This window comes from Rhopilema esculentum, chromosome 19, assembly GCF_057945365.1.
Source record: "Rhopilema esculentum isolate cy_ngs chromosome 19, ASM5794536v1, whole genome shotgun sequence".
Classification (NCBI taxonomy): Eukaryota; Metazoa; Cnidaria; class Scyphozoa; order Rhizostomeae; family Rhizostomatidae; genus Rhopilema; species Rhopilema esculentum.
Genome location: NC_142833.1, coordinates 5,824,394 through 5,843,338, shown reverse-complemented (window position 1 = coordinate 5,843,338; position 18,945 = coordinate 5,824,394). Strand labels below are relative to the sequence as shown.

Genomic DNA, 18,945 nt, shown 5'->3' with positions numbered 1-18,945 from the left:
TGCAAGAGCTGATATCTATGAATTTTCTTTGCAAATTTGGAGTGTATTAATTTTCTGCGAACGGGGCAAATTCAACAATTTCACGAAAAGTTTTTAAAAAAATCTACCGATTTTGAAGATTCTTAGGTTGGAAACGTCTGATTCTATAAAGCCCTGGGATGGTGTTCGTAGATTTTCCTCTTACCTCCTAGCCCCAACTGTGGCAAAAGGTTTTTGCCAATGTTTTTCTATACACTAAATTGGGCAAATTTAAATCTTTTGTTGAGCAAAGAAAGTAGGGGCAATGCCTCCTCTTACCCCCCCCCCAAGCGTGAGCCCCAAACTGGAAAGAGAATGCTATGAAGTCTTTGAATTCTACTGATTGATACTAGACAAAAGGCGAAAGAAACAAAAACGAACAATTACCAAATTCAATCTTCGCTCTTTTCAATTGCAATGATAACTAAAATCAATGTACACGTTACGGCACTGAATACTTTAAGTAAAGATGAAATTTTTCTTACATTGGAAATTTTACTGAAGACTATTTGCCTGCCAGAAATTGGCACTGATCTAAATCAAATTTGGTGTTGGTCGGAGCTAGCTAATCACCTTGCTTTAGTGCAGCCATCGCTCTTACCCCCTAAATGACTCAGTTCAAAAACCTCTACCCCCTCCTCCAATGGTAAAAAACATCAGAGCCTTGACGATTTGTATAGCAGCCGGGAGCTCGTGGGGGCTGAGCACAAAAAAATAAGTATTTTTCTTCCTGTTAATCACTTTTAGGAAATACAAGCGAGTACCCCGGTTGTTTTTTCAATGCTCTACACTTCTGACTCTAAGTATGCCAGTCACTGCGCGAAGAAACAATTTGGGGTTGAAGGAAAAATATCTGGAAACACCAGGCTTCGCATACAGTGTGTTAGCAAGGGAAGACGGTTACAGGGTGAACATATCAGACGCAAATAAAGTACATCCGTTTTAATACCGTTGAAGGTAATTAGAGGCATCTTCTGATCTGTCCCCTCCCAAGGGGGGGGGGGAACGAGAGATCCCAGCTTTTTATGAATTGTCGGTTAAACAAAATATTAGCGCTCTTGTCACTAAATTTTATCATTGGTAGGCAAGTTGCTTGTTGTTGGAGGTTTGACCCCCCTTTCCCCACCTGAAAAATTGAATTTCCGCTTCTGGAAACAATAACAGACAATCAAGTCCCTTAGCAGTTAGAAATTTATTGGTGCATTGTCTGTTGAAGTGCCAAAAATGAACCAAAGTCCAGCAGCTATCTTCGCATCCTGCGCCTTCCTTTAACAGTTGGTCGGGTTGATCCAGATCCAATCGCAAATGCTCCTGCTTGGAGTTGCGGGGTGCTCATGATATCACCAGCAGCAGGCGGGGCACTGCCGAATTGAGTAGGGGTACCAGGTCGACTAGTAAAACCTTAAAGGGAAAACAAAGGTATGTCTTTAGGAACAACAAAACTTGCAGATATATTTGCAATATGTTTTTATGCTTCAATTCGCTGGGTTCCGAAAGGGAGATCAGTGTTCCGTTATAGTAATACTTTATGATTAGTACAATGCTTTAAATTCCTTTCATATTTCTTTCAAATTATTTCACTTTCTTCATTGCATTATATCAACACTACAAGAAAGGGGAAAATTTTGAAAAGATGCCTAAAAACGATTCTTCTGACAATCTATGACCTGTTTGTGGGGTCTGCATTCAAGTTGAACAATATCAAACTCTCAAGCAAACAAACAGATGATCAAGTTAAACGTCACAATATTCTTCTTAAATAAACTACATCTTGTGTTATTACAGCAGAGAATAAAACATCCCTCGACTGTCAATTTAAATGTTAAAACTGAAACCAAATTAAAATTTTTTTAAGGTACTTTATGTCAAATTTAAGAGGAACTATCTAATGCGATATTTCATCCGGCAGACAAGTTCCTCGTTTTAGAGGTTCCCGAAAATAAAACTGTTCATGCCTACTTGATTGAATATTGTTATTTGATAAATTTTCTAACCTACTAGTCTGCTACCTAGCCAAAACAAACTAGAGAGAGCAAGAAACACTCCATACTTAAGCCTGATTAACACGAGACGAATTTTTCGCGCTAAGCGAATTTTTCGCGCGAAGCGAATTTTTCGCCACGAATTATTTAGCTGCGGATTTTTCTCTCGAATTCGAAGTTCAATTTACACTGACGAAATTTTTATGCGAATTCGCTGCGAAAATTACAAAAGAATATAGCGACTGTCCGAAGAGTGCTCTTATCAGAAAGCTTTAAATTTATCAAAAAAGCGATACTGGATAAGAAGGTGGGAATTCCATCTTTCGGTAAGAGAGGTTTACGTTTACATTTATAAGACCAGTATAACTTCTTCAAATACTTTCAAAGGTCGCTATCGAAACTTGCACAAGCATGCGAGATCCTGTTCGTGCATCTGCTTAAAACTGTTGCTCTTGAGCAGGCCAATAAGCAGCCAACAATTCAGCAATTTGAAGAAATTCTTGCCTATTTTATTTCTGGCATATTGGTAGAACGATGAATCTTTCAAGCCAGTTTTCATCAATTTGAAATTCAAATGTTTGAATAATAATCTGATATAAATCAACTTACATGGATTGTGTACAAGGAACAGGAAATGAATAATTACCAACCTATTTTAGTGACGTTTTAAAGGTGAGAGTGTTTGAGAAAAAGAATGCGGAAAGACGTAGGCCATCTGAAACCAAAACAGAAGTCAGGTGTCTTCCAATGCTGTTCGGATTGGTTTATTTTACAAGGCGAAAAATTTCGCAGCGAAAAAGTAGGAATGATTTCTACTTTTTCGCAGCGAATACGCTGCGAATTTTCTAATCTCTACTTCTGTGCATATTTTTCGAGCATTCGCGGCGAAAAATTCGCTTCGCACGAAAAAATTCGTCTCGTGTAAATCAGGCTTTACAAGCAATCGACAAATACTAAAGAGGCTTTAGTCAACTGTCATTCAACTATTAACCAATCAATAAACGTGTAAGTGTCAATGCGCTGATTGATTGGCCAGTTTTGATTGACAGTTGGCTAAAACCATTTGATTGACAGTATCTGTGGATTGTCTTCGAGTTGCTATCAGTGGTAGCATAGCAGACGATATTTTGTGAAACTTAAGGATGGCCTTCTGTACATCCCTGATAAATTTCACTAGGGATCGTCAAAGGCATTGAGTCATGATAAAAGGAGAGGGTATACTCAAACATACCCAAATATCTGAGTCATCAATTTCGTACTGCAATGCTATTGGTTGGTCAGACACCGATCATATGAAGTTGCCTCGTACTGGTTTGAAAGCAGCTTATGTCAATAGCAAGTTGTCAATAACGGATGCTGATATCACATTTACCTACACCGATCACCCCGAAAGTGAATGCCTATATATAGAGAAGGTCTTTAATATGAATCAATGCCTTTAAACATTGGGAAGAATTTTCAAAATGTGCGTGAATTAACTCACCACTGTTAGCTCCTCCGGCACCACCTCCAAACGAAAACGCTGCTGGTTTGGAAGCACTGACGGCAGCACTGAAATCAAAGCCACCCATCTGACTCGGGGCATTATTTGCACCAAAAGCAGAGCCAGCTCCAAAATTCGTTGGGTTACTTGAAGGCTGTCCAAAGGCATTTTGGGTTGTAGAGCCAAATGAGAAGCCACCTGCAGTGGTTACAGGGTCGGTTGGTTTAGATTGCCCGAAAATAGAGCTGCTCCCAACAGAGCTGCTCCCAACAGAGCCGCTCCCAACAGAGCCGCTCCCAAAGGGATTTTGTGTCGCATTTGACTGTCCAAAGATAGATCCTGATCCAGCACTGGGAGTTGCATTAGCTCCAAAAGAAAACCCGCCAGTTGTTGCAGAGGCTTGAGCAGGGTTTCCACTGCCAAAAACCGGTTTACTTCCACTGCCGAAAGAAAAGCCTGTAGATGAAATGGGAGTTCCAAACATCGACGATGAAGAGGTTGTCACTGCTGGCGTAGAGCCAAACATCTGTCCTCCTGGTTGGCTATTTTGGTCAAATAAAGTGCCAGTGGTACTCAAAGTAGGAGCGCTTGCTCCGAAAACAGAATTACTGGCACTTGTTGGTTTTGTTATTGACGCAAAAAGTGCAGGAGCAGCAGTTGCAGGCTGTGTTTGAGAGCCAAAAAGGGACGGGGTCTGATTAGCAGCTTGGGCACCGAAAACGGACGGCTGTTGTGTTGCACTTTGGGTTGCACTGCCAAAGACATTTTGGGTAGTTTGGAGTGGATTAACTGCAGCACCAAAAATATTAGTAGTTCCAGATGTAGATGCTTGTGCACCAAAAAGATTACCATTCTTGGAAAGGGCTGTCTGAAATAAGGTCCCTGCTGTAGTTGACGCTGGAACATCTGTTCCAAACATGGGAATATTTGCAGAAGTCTTTCCTGTGTCAGATGAGACGCTTTTTCCAAAGGAAAATCCACCGATGCCTGCTTCTCCTTGCTTGCTGTTATCAAATTTGAATCCACCAAATCCGGCTGGTTGGGTTGTAGAAGATGTTGGTAAAGACGGTTTTGCAGAACCAAAGCTAAATCCGCCAAGGGAGGCAGAAGATGTGCTGGCTGTCTGGGACGAGGATGCTGCAGATGAGCCAAAACCGAAACCAGAAAAGGTAGAGGAAGATGTAGCCGCAACTGCAGTATTAGAAGATGCAGGAGCTGTGGGTGTACCAAAGGTTATAGAACTTGTTTTTGAATCAGAAGACCCCGAGCCAAAAGAAAAGCCAGTAAAGGGTTTAGGTAGTGTGTCAGATGTTGTTGGTAATGAAACAGAAGCAGATGCTTGTGAGTTTCCAGTTGCTAGTGAACCCCCAGTTATTTGTGTCCCTCCAAAACTAGCGGTTGGAGTACCCTGCTTTGTCTCTATTGAACCAAATGTAAGTCCTCCAAAAACTGTAGCATTTGCTTGAGATTTCGCTACAGAAGGCAGTGAGGCACTAGATATATTATTTGCCGGTGTTGATAATGCCACTGATGATGGTTTTGGTGCAGTGTCTAATTTTTGTCCAAATGTAAAGCTAGTGGCCACTGAAGACGAGGAGGTGTTTGAAGTTGGCGTTCCAAAAGAGAGTCCACCACCAGCTATGGGTGCCGTGGGTAGTGCAGCTGCCCCAAAGGTAAACCCAGTTGTCGACAAAGTTTGGCCTTGAGAAGATACTTGGGCGGTTGATTCTGTGTTTTTAGACTGAGAATCCAGAGGTGTCTTTGCACCTGAAAAACTGAATGAGCCAAAAGGCGGTGTATTTGTTGTATTTGATAAACCAGCGGTAAGGCTCGTTATCAACCCCGAAGGCTGCTTAACCTCATTAATCTCCTTAGACGTAATTGGTTCCTTTGATGTTTCTGATTCCGATGCCTTCTGCGAGGCTCCTCCTGAAGCAAATGATGTGGGTTGAAGACCAAACTGAATACTAGAGGTCGTTGAAGGTGTCAAGGACGATAGCGATGTAGAGATCAATTTAGTTACAGGTGTATTGCTGTTTAGCTCTGGCGTGACAGTAGCTGTTGTCTTTTCAAACGAACTTTGAGTTGCAGTAAGAAGCGACGTCGTTGTCTGGCTTGCATCCACTGTCGACGCAGCAGCGGTAGAAACTAAAAATCAAAATATTTACAACTCACTTGGGAATCACTGCACAACTATTGATAGCACTTTCCCGTATCGTACAACAAATTATTCTTGAGGCAGTTTAGGCGACAGGTGAATGCATTGATTGAATTGATATTGAGGAAAATGCCAATAGATCCAAACAGAACACCTTTGCCTACCAACTTTGTTTACCAAAATTATTAGCAATGAGAGCCAATCTAAAAACTTAATATTGAAAGGCTAAACATAAGCTACCATTATGTGCCCCCTTCAATAATCTGATGTGTGAAATATACTGCGAAGGAGACAGAAAACCTCCATTTGGGTCCAGGGCTCCGGGACACATTGTGAGAAGGTCTTACTATATTTGGCATTTCCGGAATCTTACCATATTTGGCATTTCCTGAATCTCTTCGCTTTACGCCCTCCCGCCGTCGGTATTGATTAGAGTTAGATGCACGAGGCATGGAGAGAGGTTCTCTCTCTTGAGTATAAATAATTACCTATAATCATCATATATATATATATATCTTCTAGTTAGAAAACATGTGTCTGTCTGTGGTACATACCTATGTCCCGCCCAAGTCACACAAAAATAAACGAATAATTAAGAGTAGTAAGAAAAAACTTGCTTTTTAAAGTTTGAACTTGACTAACCTGCTATAAAGAACTAATCATAAATAGTCGCAGAACTGCAATAAACTGAAATTAGAAAAGTGAGTTTCTTGGCAAAACAACTCATTACACAGGACTTTGTTCCCTTTCTGAGGTCAATTCTTAAATTAAGTGTTAAAAACTACCTGCGCGCGTACGATCAATCTCTTCGTCGTCTTCACCATTGATAAAAGCAATTGTCCTCTCTAATGCGGCTTTCTTATCTGCTTTGTAAGCTTCGCATGTCACTCCGCGCTCTCCGTATTCTTCTCGTCCCATCTAGGTAAAACAATACACACTCTTACTCTGGTACAGTATTCCAAATTTCAAAATAGTACAGAACAGCGGACAAAGTAGCATATTAACGTAAGTATTTAGCGTATCATTAAGTCCACACAGTGTGAACGTTGGACAACCAAAAGGAGAAGCAGAGACATATTCGCAGGTGAGATCAAATATAACATGAGAGATTGAAAGAATTAAGATAAGAACGGGGCGATTCATTGGTTCCTTGTTTTTGATCAAACAGCAACCGCTAACCCCTCACATTGCAGAAGTATCCAAGTGAGAAAATCAATCTACTCTCCCTGCCTATATACACAAGGATTTTATTTATCGTCAGACTCTACCCTGCTCGCACAATGATGGACGGAAACAAACTTTTATGACTGCCTGTTAATAGTCTGGGTTGACAGTCTTATAGTTAAAAGGACTGAATTTAGACAGGGGTAACGACACTTAACATTACCTCAATGTTTTCAATATCAGCGAGCGAGCCGGTGTAGATGGGAATCCTTTGTCTCTTTTCAGGTGTCCGGCTTTTAAGGTTGGATGGAAAACCAGATGCTAGTACCCTTTGGAAAGATGTCTGCAAGCAGGAAAAAAGAAAGCTTAGTCGCATACCAATGCCGAAGAAATACACATTGCAGTTGTACCAGATGGAATATAAAGCAGTAATATGCAGTACAATGGGTGAACATTCGAGGATCTATTAACATTCAGCATTCAACGCAATCAAGAAATGATTATTTTGATACATTTAAGCAGCTCTTACTTGGTAGTAGTATACTTGGGCTCGTTTCATGGCCACGGCACCAAAATTTCAAACACCATATGACAAAGTACCGTAAATCCTCGAATAAGCCCCCCCCCACCCCTCGAATAAGCCCACACCTAAAAAATCATTTTTGCAAATAAGCCCCCCCCCCTTGAATAAGCCCCCATGGGCGCTTATTCGAAGTAAGCATAATTGCAGAATAATATCTGATTTCAAGAAAGCCCCCACAGGACAATAGCTATACAGTATAACTTCCTTTGACTGGAGACCAAAAAGCAAAAAAGCGACTTTTGTGATGATAAAAATTATAATATTTGTTAGTTCTTTGTTAGATTTGCTAGAAAAATAATGTCGTTTTTATGTCGACCTTTGGGGAAAATACTAAACTTTGAAATAAGCTCCCCTCTAATAAGCACCCCCCTCGAATAAGCCCCCACCCAAAAATTTATTTTTGCAAATAAGCCCCCGGGGGCTTATTCAAGGATTTACGGTAATCAAGTTTTGTTATTTTTACAATTAGCATTTTATCAGTTTTTTTATTATTATTATTATTTATTATTAATACTTTGATTTAAAGTTGGCTGTTCGAAACAGCTAGAAATAAAAGCTAATTAAGGCCAACTATTTACAGAAGGTGTATACAAAGGAAATACATAATAATTACAAAAGTCCTAAACCATATATAAAAGTTTTGCAAATCCTACAGTTGAAATGTTTGCATTTTGTTGTCTTAAGATGTTTTTTAAAAACAGTCAAAGAGACTAAAGTTTTCACTTCTTTAGGTAATTTTGCCCATATTCTTTGACCCATGAACCTTACGGTGTCTGTACCATAGCATGTGGTTCGCACTTTTGGTAGGTTTAAATTGCTCGAGCTTCTTAGTTGATACGGCATTGCCTTTTCCTCAAAAATTTCCATCATAAGCGAGGGCCATTAGTTTTTTGGTGATAACGGAATTGGAAGAAGAAGCTAAGGCTTTTCTATAAGAGCAATGGGGCGAACCAAGAGAACATGCAAATGCGGCTTCCTAGAATATTGACAAGGAAAATATGAGAAAATATTACACCCATATCTACAGCACCACCCACATTCTCTCACATCACCCACCACCATTCCCTGCCCCACTTCCATCATCCCATTTTTTCTCCACTGCGCTGCATTCACACCATTCAACATCCACCAATCCGGTATCACCATCTCACATTTCAAATTCATTCACTCGATCGTTTCATTTACTCTGAGAAGCCCTGTATGCCGGGGCGAAATATTAGTATTCGTTTAATTTAATTTATTTTGGAAAATTTATCTCACAACATTGGATTCTCGTCGCCGCTTTGCTTTGTTTCTGAATTTTATCCTCGTATTTATATTATACTCATTGCAAGATTCACAGAATCCGGCGGACACCTTATCCTGCGGTTCTTCCTTCTCACACATAATATGAGAAATCCTATGAAAAGATTGACGGTTTAGAAAGCCACCCAAACCTAACCAAAAATCTTCCAGCCGTTCTTCAATGTAGCGAAGTATCAGATATGGCAAATATAGAAATCTCACCGTCTTAGAAAATGGTGATTTTGGACTTTCAATGTAATTCTTCTGGGTTTCCTTTTCGTTCTCGTCATCAATTTTGGTTGGAGTTTGTGTTTCCACAGATCGCAAAGGTGTTTTCTTTTTCCCTGGAGTTTTCTTTGACTTTGGCGTTTGTTTGGTGTCTGAAGTAATAATAACATTGAACAAAATTGAATATAGTAAACTATATAGCATTGTATATAGTAATACATAGCACAATATTGAAGATTAGTTGCAAAACTGTTTTCATTCACAGCGTCTTTCCTCTACTAGGAGCAATATAAGAGTTCAACATTTTTGTGAAAGGACTATGCTGAAGGAGCAATAAATCTATTTTATGCCTTGAAAATCAAAATGTCGCCTACTAATTATTATGCTTACCTTTGGACATTATCCGACGTTTAAACTCAAAAAGCACGAAAAATACTTCAGTATATGAAATTTGTCAGCTTTTTTATGCTAATTTTAAATTATAAATTTGCATTGAAATGTTTGCTCAGTATTTCTCTAAGAATGATAAAGAAGGAAATAACAATTGTGTTACTATTTCTCGATGCATGTAGCATTCTTATAAATTCGCCCTTAATAGCTACCTTTACGATAAACTTAGGAATGTCTGCATATTTTAGGAAATTTCTTTGCCTTTTATGCAGCTGTATCACATAAAAAGAAACGTTGCTTTTTGAGAATTTCCCGACCTTGATGCAGCCAATGGTAATAAGGCTAGATCGTTTTGGGATCAAAATAACAGAACTTAAACAAAAAATTTTTAGAATTTTAAAAATCTGCTCTCACAATACGTTGAAAAGAAACAAACTATAAATTTTGTGTAAGACATAGGCTTGGTGAATCTGCTCTTGAAGAATAACCAAAATTGCATCTTCTTGCAACGGAGGGGCAATCAAAATATACTGTCCTTCGCTAACATCATCGTTAGCTACTTGCACATGTGCCAGACGCTGTCAAATGCATCGATTAAAACGCGTCACATGATATCCCACACAGATCCTCAATCACTGTCACAATAGCCCGAAAAAACGGAAATATATGATAAAATGGTATGACATGCTTACGCTATTCCACGCCATCTTTATTATCTCTAGTTGATAAACTCTTAAAGCAATTAAAAAAAATTTTTGTTCTTACCTGATTTTTTTGTAATTTTTCTAGCATCTTCTCGATTCTTCTTTTCCTTTGTCAGAGTATCACTGTCTTCTGGAGCTTTTCTTTTGGATTGTTTTTTATCAACTTCCATCTAGAGTAAATAAGACTCAATTATAGAGCTAAAAACATAAAATACATTTCTAGTGTCAGCTGCCACTGCATATTAAGAAAAATGTCGACCTGTCAACTGTGAGGGACATTTTTCTGTCAACCCATTATTTTAAAGAGAATCTGTCCCCTCTGTGATTGGCTGATTCTAACTTGAAAGCCTCGCCTTTGAAGGGTCCACCTCTGCCTTTTCAGTATCCGGCAATAGTTATTGTGGGTGAACACGACAAAAATGCCTAATATTTATATCATTGAAACTGAATTATACGTTTGAGACAAGAACAAAATTCACAGCAACTCGCTCAATGAAAGTGCACTGTTGTCCCTCTTCATTCTGATTGGTTATTTGTGCATTAAACCAACTATGCATGAATATCATAGCCATGAAAAGAGACCCCGGAAACAAAGGGGAGCAGACTGCCAATAGATTGGTGTGTATAAAAAGCTACAAAAGGCGGACTAACAAAACTAGCAATATAACAAAATAAAATGATTCAAATGATTCATATCTAATATTATTAAAAATAGGCGAATCCGATGTTACTGATTTACTGTCTGATCAATGCCTTCAGCAGTTGCCAAAGTTAAAACTTTAACAGATATTTGAAAAGTCCCCCCCCCCCCACCCCCTCCATCGACAAAAATTAATTCATCGCCTTGGACAGGTTTTAATTCAAGATAGAAATAGTAAAAACAATGGCAACCCACTGTGGTAGGGACGTTGGAAGCACTGTACAGAATCATCTCTCCACTCAGAGGTACAAAATAATCATAGACGGACTAAATATAGCTAACTTACATTTTCCTCTTCAGATATTGAATCAACTTCATTTTCGTCAATACCATATTTGTTTTTCTTTACAGGAGTTTTCACCACATCTTCATCAGCTGTATCGTCATCTTTTTCAATTTCATCCTTTCCATATCGATGTTTTGACAGTGAACTTTGCTGAAAAGGTGTCCCTTTTGTTTCTTTACTCAAAGTCTTTTCATTGTTAAACTGATCAACTGTTGTCTCAAGAATCTCACTCTGAATTCGCCTGTAAAATAGAGTAACCACGATTCAAAGAAAGTGGCAACAAACAATCTTTTAATCCAGTGCTTGTCACAAAATTCAACACTGGAAAGTGGCAAAAGCAGGCTCTCACTGGCTTATTTCCACTATAATTTCCTTGTTATTAAAATCTCTTCAAATGCATTTTTCATCTAGAACCAACAACTACTTTAGAAGTTTGAGGACAGTGATTTAATGGGCATTTATCTAAAACATATAGTTGCACCCTTTAGGGAATGATAGATATAGTGACAAAATACTGCAATTCCATTTGTGTCCAGTGGCGTGCTGGGGGTGAGACCGCAAAGAGGGCAAAGGGTCAAAATGACGCCCCTCATTTAGCTATCTTCGAATTTTCCTTCAAATTTTTGAAATGTGCAGAAATATACGAGAGTTCAGAAGCACGCTGATCTATATCTATCTATCGGTGGCGTACTGGAAGACCTTCAAATGAGGGGAGATAAAGTAGTCAATAACTGACAGGACGTGATAGAGAATTTTCAAATTGAGTATGTTATTCATTGTAATACCTAACAGTATTTTTTAGTATCGTTGTAATAGCGGCTGTATTATCAAACAGTACAAGAATGATAATTAAGGCCGTCACTGTTGAGGGAGGGTGGGGGGGCGGGGTAGGGAGGAGGCAGTAAGATCGTTCAGGAGTTTAGTGAAGACCGTCACCATGGTTGGTGGCAAAAAAATGCAAAGAAGACGTTCTAGGGATTGTCAGAAAATGTATCCAAATATTTACAACATAGCTCTAGAATCACTGAAGATCCTGGAAAATACAACACCCATAACCTTTCTTAAAAAAATGGCCCAGAGGCAGCTGCAAGGCAGGCCTTGTTTCGGTTTATCACAGATTTGCCTGATTGACAAAAATTACCTGAAATTCTTTAGGTTTTAATCAACTTTTTGTTGTCGTTGCTTAATGTTTTTCAGCTCATGCAACACAATTTTCTTCAGATTGGGACATCTTCAGATTCTCTCAGCTTTTTCTTCCTAGCATTTCTTATCATTTCAGTCAATCAGAACTCCTTGCACCCTCCCAATAATTTCACAAAATGGCACCGAATCTGAACTTTTACCGCCAAGCCTAAAGTTAGGGACGTTGGAAGCGCTCCTTGGCCCCCTGCCAGAATGCAACTATTTGTATCTACTTAAAATCATTGCCAACAGTGTTTGAAACTGTTTATGTTGTATTTTATATATTTCATTCCTTTTCAGAATAAAATTCCTACTTCCGGTCCCTTACCATTGGTGAACAATGTTGAAATTTAGACAAATATCGTACAAGAAAAATAAATAAAGGGAACTTCCTAATGGCATAACCTGTTTTATAGCAAGCCAACATTGTTCGTGGGGGAGATGGGGGATCACTGAGATGGCCTATGAAACTGGCATCAGGGTTCCAAGACCTTTGGCAGCCTTTGTAGCAGCTGAAGGTACTTTTTAGTTAAGTGAGAAATTATGCATATCAAGCAATATCCTGGTTCTCAGTCTCAATGCGACCATGATTTTCATGATTCTCACCTCAAGATTCTTACGCCTGGAATTATGAAATGCCAACGATTCTGCCACTCTACCACAATTCTATGGCAAGGACTCAAAGCCTAGACCTTTAACTAATCTGTGATCAGGCCTTGACATGAACAAGCAACAAAAGAACAGAGAATTGAGCCCCTCAACTGATCAAGTGGCTCAATCAAGCTATTAAATATGCATACTATAAAAAGAACATACTGGTCCCAGAAATTTTTTGGGTCTCCAGAAAGAAAAAAGGAGGAAAAGAAAAAAAAGAAGAAAGAAAGGGGGAAGAAAAGGAAGAAAGAAAGAGGGAAAGAGAGAAAAAAAGAAGAAAGAAAGAGGGGAAGAGAGAAAAAAGGGAAAAGAAGGGAGCAACAAAAGAAAATGTAAAACCCAAGGATGAAAAGGTCTGAAAGGAAGAAAAAATGAGAACTGACAAAATTAAAATCTCAGTGAGAATATTATATTATTATTGTTCATGTGCAGTAATGTTGGCAATCTGTTCTGCTCAGTCTCAAAACTTGTGTATTTTGTTTTGAATAAGCCAACAAAAAGCAGAAAATAATTTGGCATGAAAATTGGAATTTCTTCGCTGAAATCACATTGAGAATATCAGCTGTGGGCAGGCTATTGTGAAACATGGTAGTGATAGTAAAGCACTCACCCAGAACATGAAAGGTGGCTTTGATGAATTTTACATTGCAGCTTGTCAAATAGGAGGGGTTTATTTGATGGTGTCTACTTCCACTGCAGTATACAGAAGCACTTCAATTATCTATATGAAACCAATGATGGGGACATACTGTTCAGCTATGACACATTGCACAAAAGTGGACTTGTAGACACAAACATGCAAAAAGAAAGAATTTGCATGGGTTGTGGAAGACACGCACATTTGCCAGCAAGTTTTCACCCTATTTTAATGGGGAACCAATTATGAAAAGCTTGTTGCAGCTACAACACTATGGAAGCTCAACCTGCAAAGTTTAGTGGGGTTTTCAGAGACAGGATTTGCCAACAGCAGAAGGCAGGTATATAAAAACATACATTAAGAGTTCCTGGCAATAATGACCTGCTTGGAGGAACAAATCTTAGATGGGGTGAAGAACAGATCAGGGACAAAACCTGCAAATTCAGGAGTGAGGAAAAAGGCAGACAAGGCAAGAGAGCTTAAGATATTAAACACCTGGTTCCTGCTCACACTGTCTGGTCTAGCAGATGCATATGGGCAATTTAGCTTGATAGTGAATGTTGCTCAAATGGTTCACCTATTGCCACATGAAAGATTGGAGCTTTTTATGGAAGCTGTTGATATTCTTCCTAAAATAGGGGAGTGCTTAGATGACCACAGCAAATGTAACTCACTGGGACCAGAATCAAGAAAGCAGAGGTGCCTGTGGCCATTAAACCAAGCAGAAAAAGACTTGAAAAAAAAATGAAATCAGGGGAATACCTATTGTCTCCCAGTGTGGGATTCAAGCTGGCCTGCAAAATGACACAGAAAGTCAGTCTCTGACCGTGAGGATGGAACCTGATTCTGAAGCAACATCAAACAAGCAATACTGTGCTTGCTGAGAGAAATACACAGTGGTTTGAAATCTGATGTGTATGATCAAACATCAAATGATGTGATTCATGACATAAAGTGATTCTTGACCAGCCTGCTTTTGCTGTCAAGTTACACCAGCCAGATGGAGGAAGAATGAAGATTGCTGAAACAGACTTCCCCAAGTTCAGGGAAGCAGTTTTGGCAATACGTGTGAGGTCCCTTTCTTCTGTGCTAGAGAAAGCCCTCAAAGGCCAATACAGAGAATTTTTGAAAAGACTTCAGCTGTCAACATCAAGCCACACATTGGCGCAGCTCAAAACTGTAGATTCTAAGGAGCTCATTAAAAAGTTGTCAACCCTGTAGATACTTTATTTGTGGGCATAGAGATGGTAATGCACGCTATTGCTGTATCCTGTGTCAAGCAGTCATGCGAGTTGATTCTGGAGTCAATGGTTTCTTTGTATGAGTATCATTTTGACAGTACCAGAAATATGGGAGAAGAAAATATAAATGAAGAGTTTTTCATTGCAGAGAATGGCCCAACCTCTCTCATTGCAACAGGGTCATTGAAGAGGCAATGAATAGATACTGGAAGGGACAGAACTGGCATTTCTATAGAGCATCCTTGTCAGACCATCTCAAAGATTTTCACGGAGACTCAAAAGTGTTGGATAGACTTCTCAAAACAGTTTGATAAAGTGCCTTAGAACCTTTCCATCATTTTAAAACTTAGAACATTACAAGACTGTGACCACGGACTAACTAATTGACTGGTTGATACATTAAGTCCCATTGAAATCAGAGTTTCCACGTTCTGTTTTGTCACATGTTTTTGATATACCGCAGAAATTTTTTTCAACATTTTCTATGGTCCCAGAAAGTAAAATATTTTTTCCACCCCTGACCACCAAAACAACAAAGAGAGGCATCTTGATGTTTGCAACTTTATTTTGATATGGTTCACAATCACTATTGTTTCTTGCTTTTCTACTTATAGTCAATTGTTTTTATTTTGTTGTGATAGACTGTGATGTAAATACACATCTCTAACAATACTGAATAAGGACAAAAGGCATTTAAACATACATCAAATGTGTGTGTGGGGCTGTATTAGTGACATAATTACTGATCATACATATTTATCATTAATGAACATATTTAATGATAAACCTTGTTGAAAAATGTGATCAAATAAATATAATAAGAGCTACTGTGTACCTCTTTTTGACTCCTTGTTCTGTTTCATCTGTTTTGAATTCTACATTTCCATGTGGTGTTCTCTTTCTCTTACTGAAAAAAAGAAAAGAGCTCTTTAACCAGAAACCAGTGTATGATTATGTTTTCCAAATGTGCAGCAAATTCAAGGTTTAACAAAGGCTCTATACAACAGGGCATTCTTCCATTTGAAATTTTTCTATAGCCTTACATGTTAATAAGGATGGACTGATGTGCAGCATGCTCTTCTAGGTATACCTTTCTTGATTACACTCAATTCACTTCCTTCTGTGATGTAAGCCCTCCCAGAAAGAACAAAACTTAACTTACTCTATCCTCATGGACTACACAGAAAGCTAGTGTCATACCAAGGGATACTTTCAGGGATGAAAGTTTCACAAAAAGATAGTTTCAAAGATTGAAAAAGTGCAAAATATTTAGAATTAAATTTCACAAAAGAAGAGAATTAGGATGTTTTGGGCGAATAAACTTTTGCGTCTTGGTGAAGCAATTCCTATTAAATCTTGACACCTTTTACATGAATCATTATCCCTTTGGTCCCATATTTTTAATTTGCATGTTTCTTCTGGCCCAATACTATAATTCAAAGTGGCAACTCTGCTATGCCTGTGTACAAATTGCAAAAGTTTTCAGTATACATATTAACTAAATTTACCAACCTTGCAACTTTTTGCTGTAATGCTTTGACAACTGCTTCTTTACTTAATGATTCTCCTTGGCTTTCTATACTTGAATATGAGCTTTCCTGTCTGCAGCAAAAGATACATGATCAATTATTTTTGGATCAAGCCAATTATTTCTCTTTTGATTAAGTTTTAACAATAACAAAATTGCAGGAAAAAGCCTACAACAACAAACAAACAAGGTAATAAACATGTGAAAGCAAATAATTTCAATAATACAGAGAACATGCAGCTTGTTCTTATAATAATTAGTATCTACAAAACAGACAAACTTCTTCTTTATAAATGAGCTACCACCCCTGAAGCACTTGCTTACTGCCTCCAGTCTGCTGGGCAAGTTGGCACTCTGATAAGCCAGTTGATACCTTGATTCAGTTTCCAAGAATTGAAAGAAGCTTAGAGAAGAAATACTCTCAGCAGGAATGTATCATCGCAGTTACTCTCAAAGCACCAAGCACAAAGCTCAAAGCTATCAAATAAAAGCTTATGATTACATTTAAACAATATCTTCATATCAAGTACAAAATGATAAGTACCTTGAAAGTTCTTTTTTAGGGGTTTCAAACCCCTGAGGGCTCAGGATGCTACTATGTTCAAAATCCTGTCGGATTCTGCTGAAATATAATCCACTTGGTGGTGACATAGCTTTGTGTGCATTTTGACTATTGTTTAGAAAAAGCTTTGTATCCTTGACAGTGAAGGTTCTATTTACTGGGCTTTGAATTCTTCTGTTTTGCAGATTGCCAAAAACAGACCTTGGGGATAACAGGTGGCTCTGGTTGAGAGGTGCATCATTAAAGCTGTCCCTAAGAAGAAATCATAACTTTAAAAAAAAGTCTGATGTAAATCTACAATCATAGCTAATTTTACAGTAGTTCATCTTTGCAATGTCTGATCATTGAGAAAACTCTTTGTCACTCAAGAAGGGGCATTAGGTAGAAAGTAGCACTGAGTTTCAAAAATTAAGGCATTCACTTCTTGAGAAAAATCTGGCACATTTGAGGTGCGGATCAAGAGAACCCTGACTAAAACAGAAGGTAGGCTACACCTAAATGAAAGATCCCCATGCCATCATATCAGCTTCCAGCTGCACTGTTGCCATGTCTTTGTAAAATCTCTACTCACGCCACTGTCTGTAAAAATGAAGCAATCTATATGAATGTAAAGGAATGTAATGGAATCACTGCAAGGCGGAGACTGGCCAGCAGCCTCTTTATACTTAAAAAATCTACTAGCAAACTTTTTAGACCTTATTCTTGATAATGCATCTGTATACTAATCAAAGATGCTCCCTGGAACCCATGATCTAATTTTATGTAAACTAGGTGTAATTTAGACTGACCTTTTGGAAACTCTGCTGTTAAAAGCAGATAGCAATGGTTGTGGCGACCTCAAACTAGGTATGATTGGTGTCATCTTTCTTCCCGAATTCGAGTCAGAATAGCCAAATACGCTATCAAACTCTCCAAATAGCTCATAACTGGTACCATCCAGATTTTCTTCACTTAAAAATCCGCCTGGTAACTGACATCGACTTAAATCGTCTTCAGCATCGTTCTCCTGTTTCATCTTCCTTTCATATTTTTCTTTTCTTTTAGCAAACATCCGTTTTCGTTTCGATTCACTTTTATTAACAGAATAGACATTTTCAAAAGATTCTCCCTTCTCATAGTCTCCATTATCCAGCTTGTCCCTAACAAAATATACTGCTACGATTGTTGCAGCCAACAGGAAACTCCATGCGATGCCTAGGCCACATACTGATATTCCAGCAACGGACAAAAATCCACCACCAAAGAGGATATTTCGTGACGACAAAGCATTGAGATACGATATTACTTTACTCTTCATGTTTTTCAAAACAACCGTAGTCATGTCTTCTTATAACGCTCTAGCCTTGCTTCAAAATTAATACAATACATGTGGAAAACTATACAACGTGACTTCAGCCATTTTTTTCGCGGGCAAAATTTGGCTTCGAACAGCGGCGGCATAGAATTTTGCGCATGCTCTCGCATTCAACATATTCCGGAAATAAAGGGAGCGAGGGCACATCTTGCGAAATACAAAAGGTATTAAATTTCAAGATTATCATATCAAAAAAGATTTTCCTACAAACGTTTCAATGAAATTCTTCATCAGTAATCAATCATTAAAGAAAATTAATAAGAGACACATTCTTGAATTGGAACAAATAAAGGTACAATTTGTAGCCGAAGAGACAAACAAATAACAGCTGAGAGTATCTATATTTGAAAGGAAAATCTTGATAAAAGGCATATGACAAATGAGTTCATCAGACATCGCCAAACAAATGATATGTGACCAAACAAGGGGGCCAAACCTGCCTAACATTTCATAAACATTTGTTTTATAAATGTAAAGTAAAGTGTTTGTTCTAATTGACCGGGGCTTAAGTTAAAGGTTTGGAAAACATAACCTTCTTTTAATTATTTGTATGTTTTTTTATCTCCCATGTGCATTGCTATCGCTCCTCAATCATTTTTTAAAAAATTGATGTAATCCTTTACCGGTCAACTAGTTTTGGCAGCTTCATCAGGCTCAGAGTCCATTTCGCATTTGCGTAAGACCAATTCGTTCTTCATAGCTCCCAGTTCAAAAGATCTTATTGAAGTTTAGTGAAAAGCTCAGTAACATTTTGATATCCTCATAAGGGCGTCGCTCAACCTCACTAAAATAAAAGGTTTGATGAAA

The 18,945-nt window shown here is 38.4% G+C and overlaps 1 protein-coding gene across 1 annotated transcript; it reads right to left on the bottom strand.

Moving 5' to 3' along the window:
• Positions 1-401: 401 nt before the first annotated feature.
• On the bottom strand, positions 402-18,227 carry LOC135688316 (uncharacterized). Its single transcript, XM_065205125.2, has 11 exons — positions 17,573-18,227; positions 16,767-17,036; positions 16,207-16,296; positions 15,530-15,601; positions 10,981-11,221; positions 10,056-10,164; positions 8,895-9,052; positions 7,029-7,148; positions 6,427-6,559; positions 3,484-5,631; positions 402-1,419 (listed from the first exon to the last, which is right to left on the bottom strand). Exons 1-11 carry the CDS (start codon positions 18,103-18,105, stop codon positions 1,262-1,264), a joined length of 4,032 nt encoding a protein of 1,343 aa, XP_065061197.2. The 5' UTR covers positions 18,106-18,227; the 3' UTR covers positions 402-1,261.
• Between the last annotated feature and the right edge of the window lie 718 nt (positions 18,228-18,945).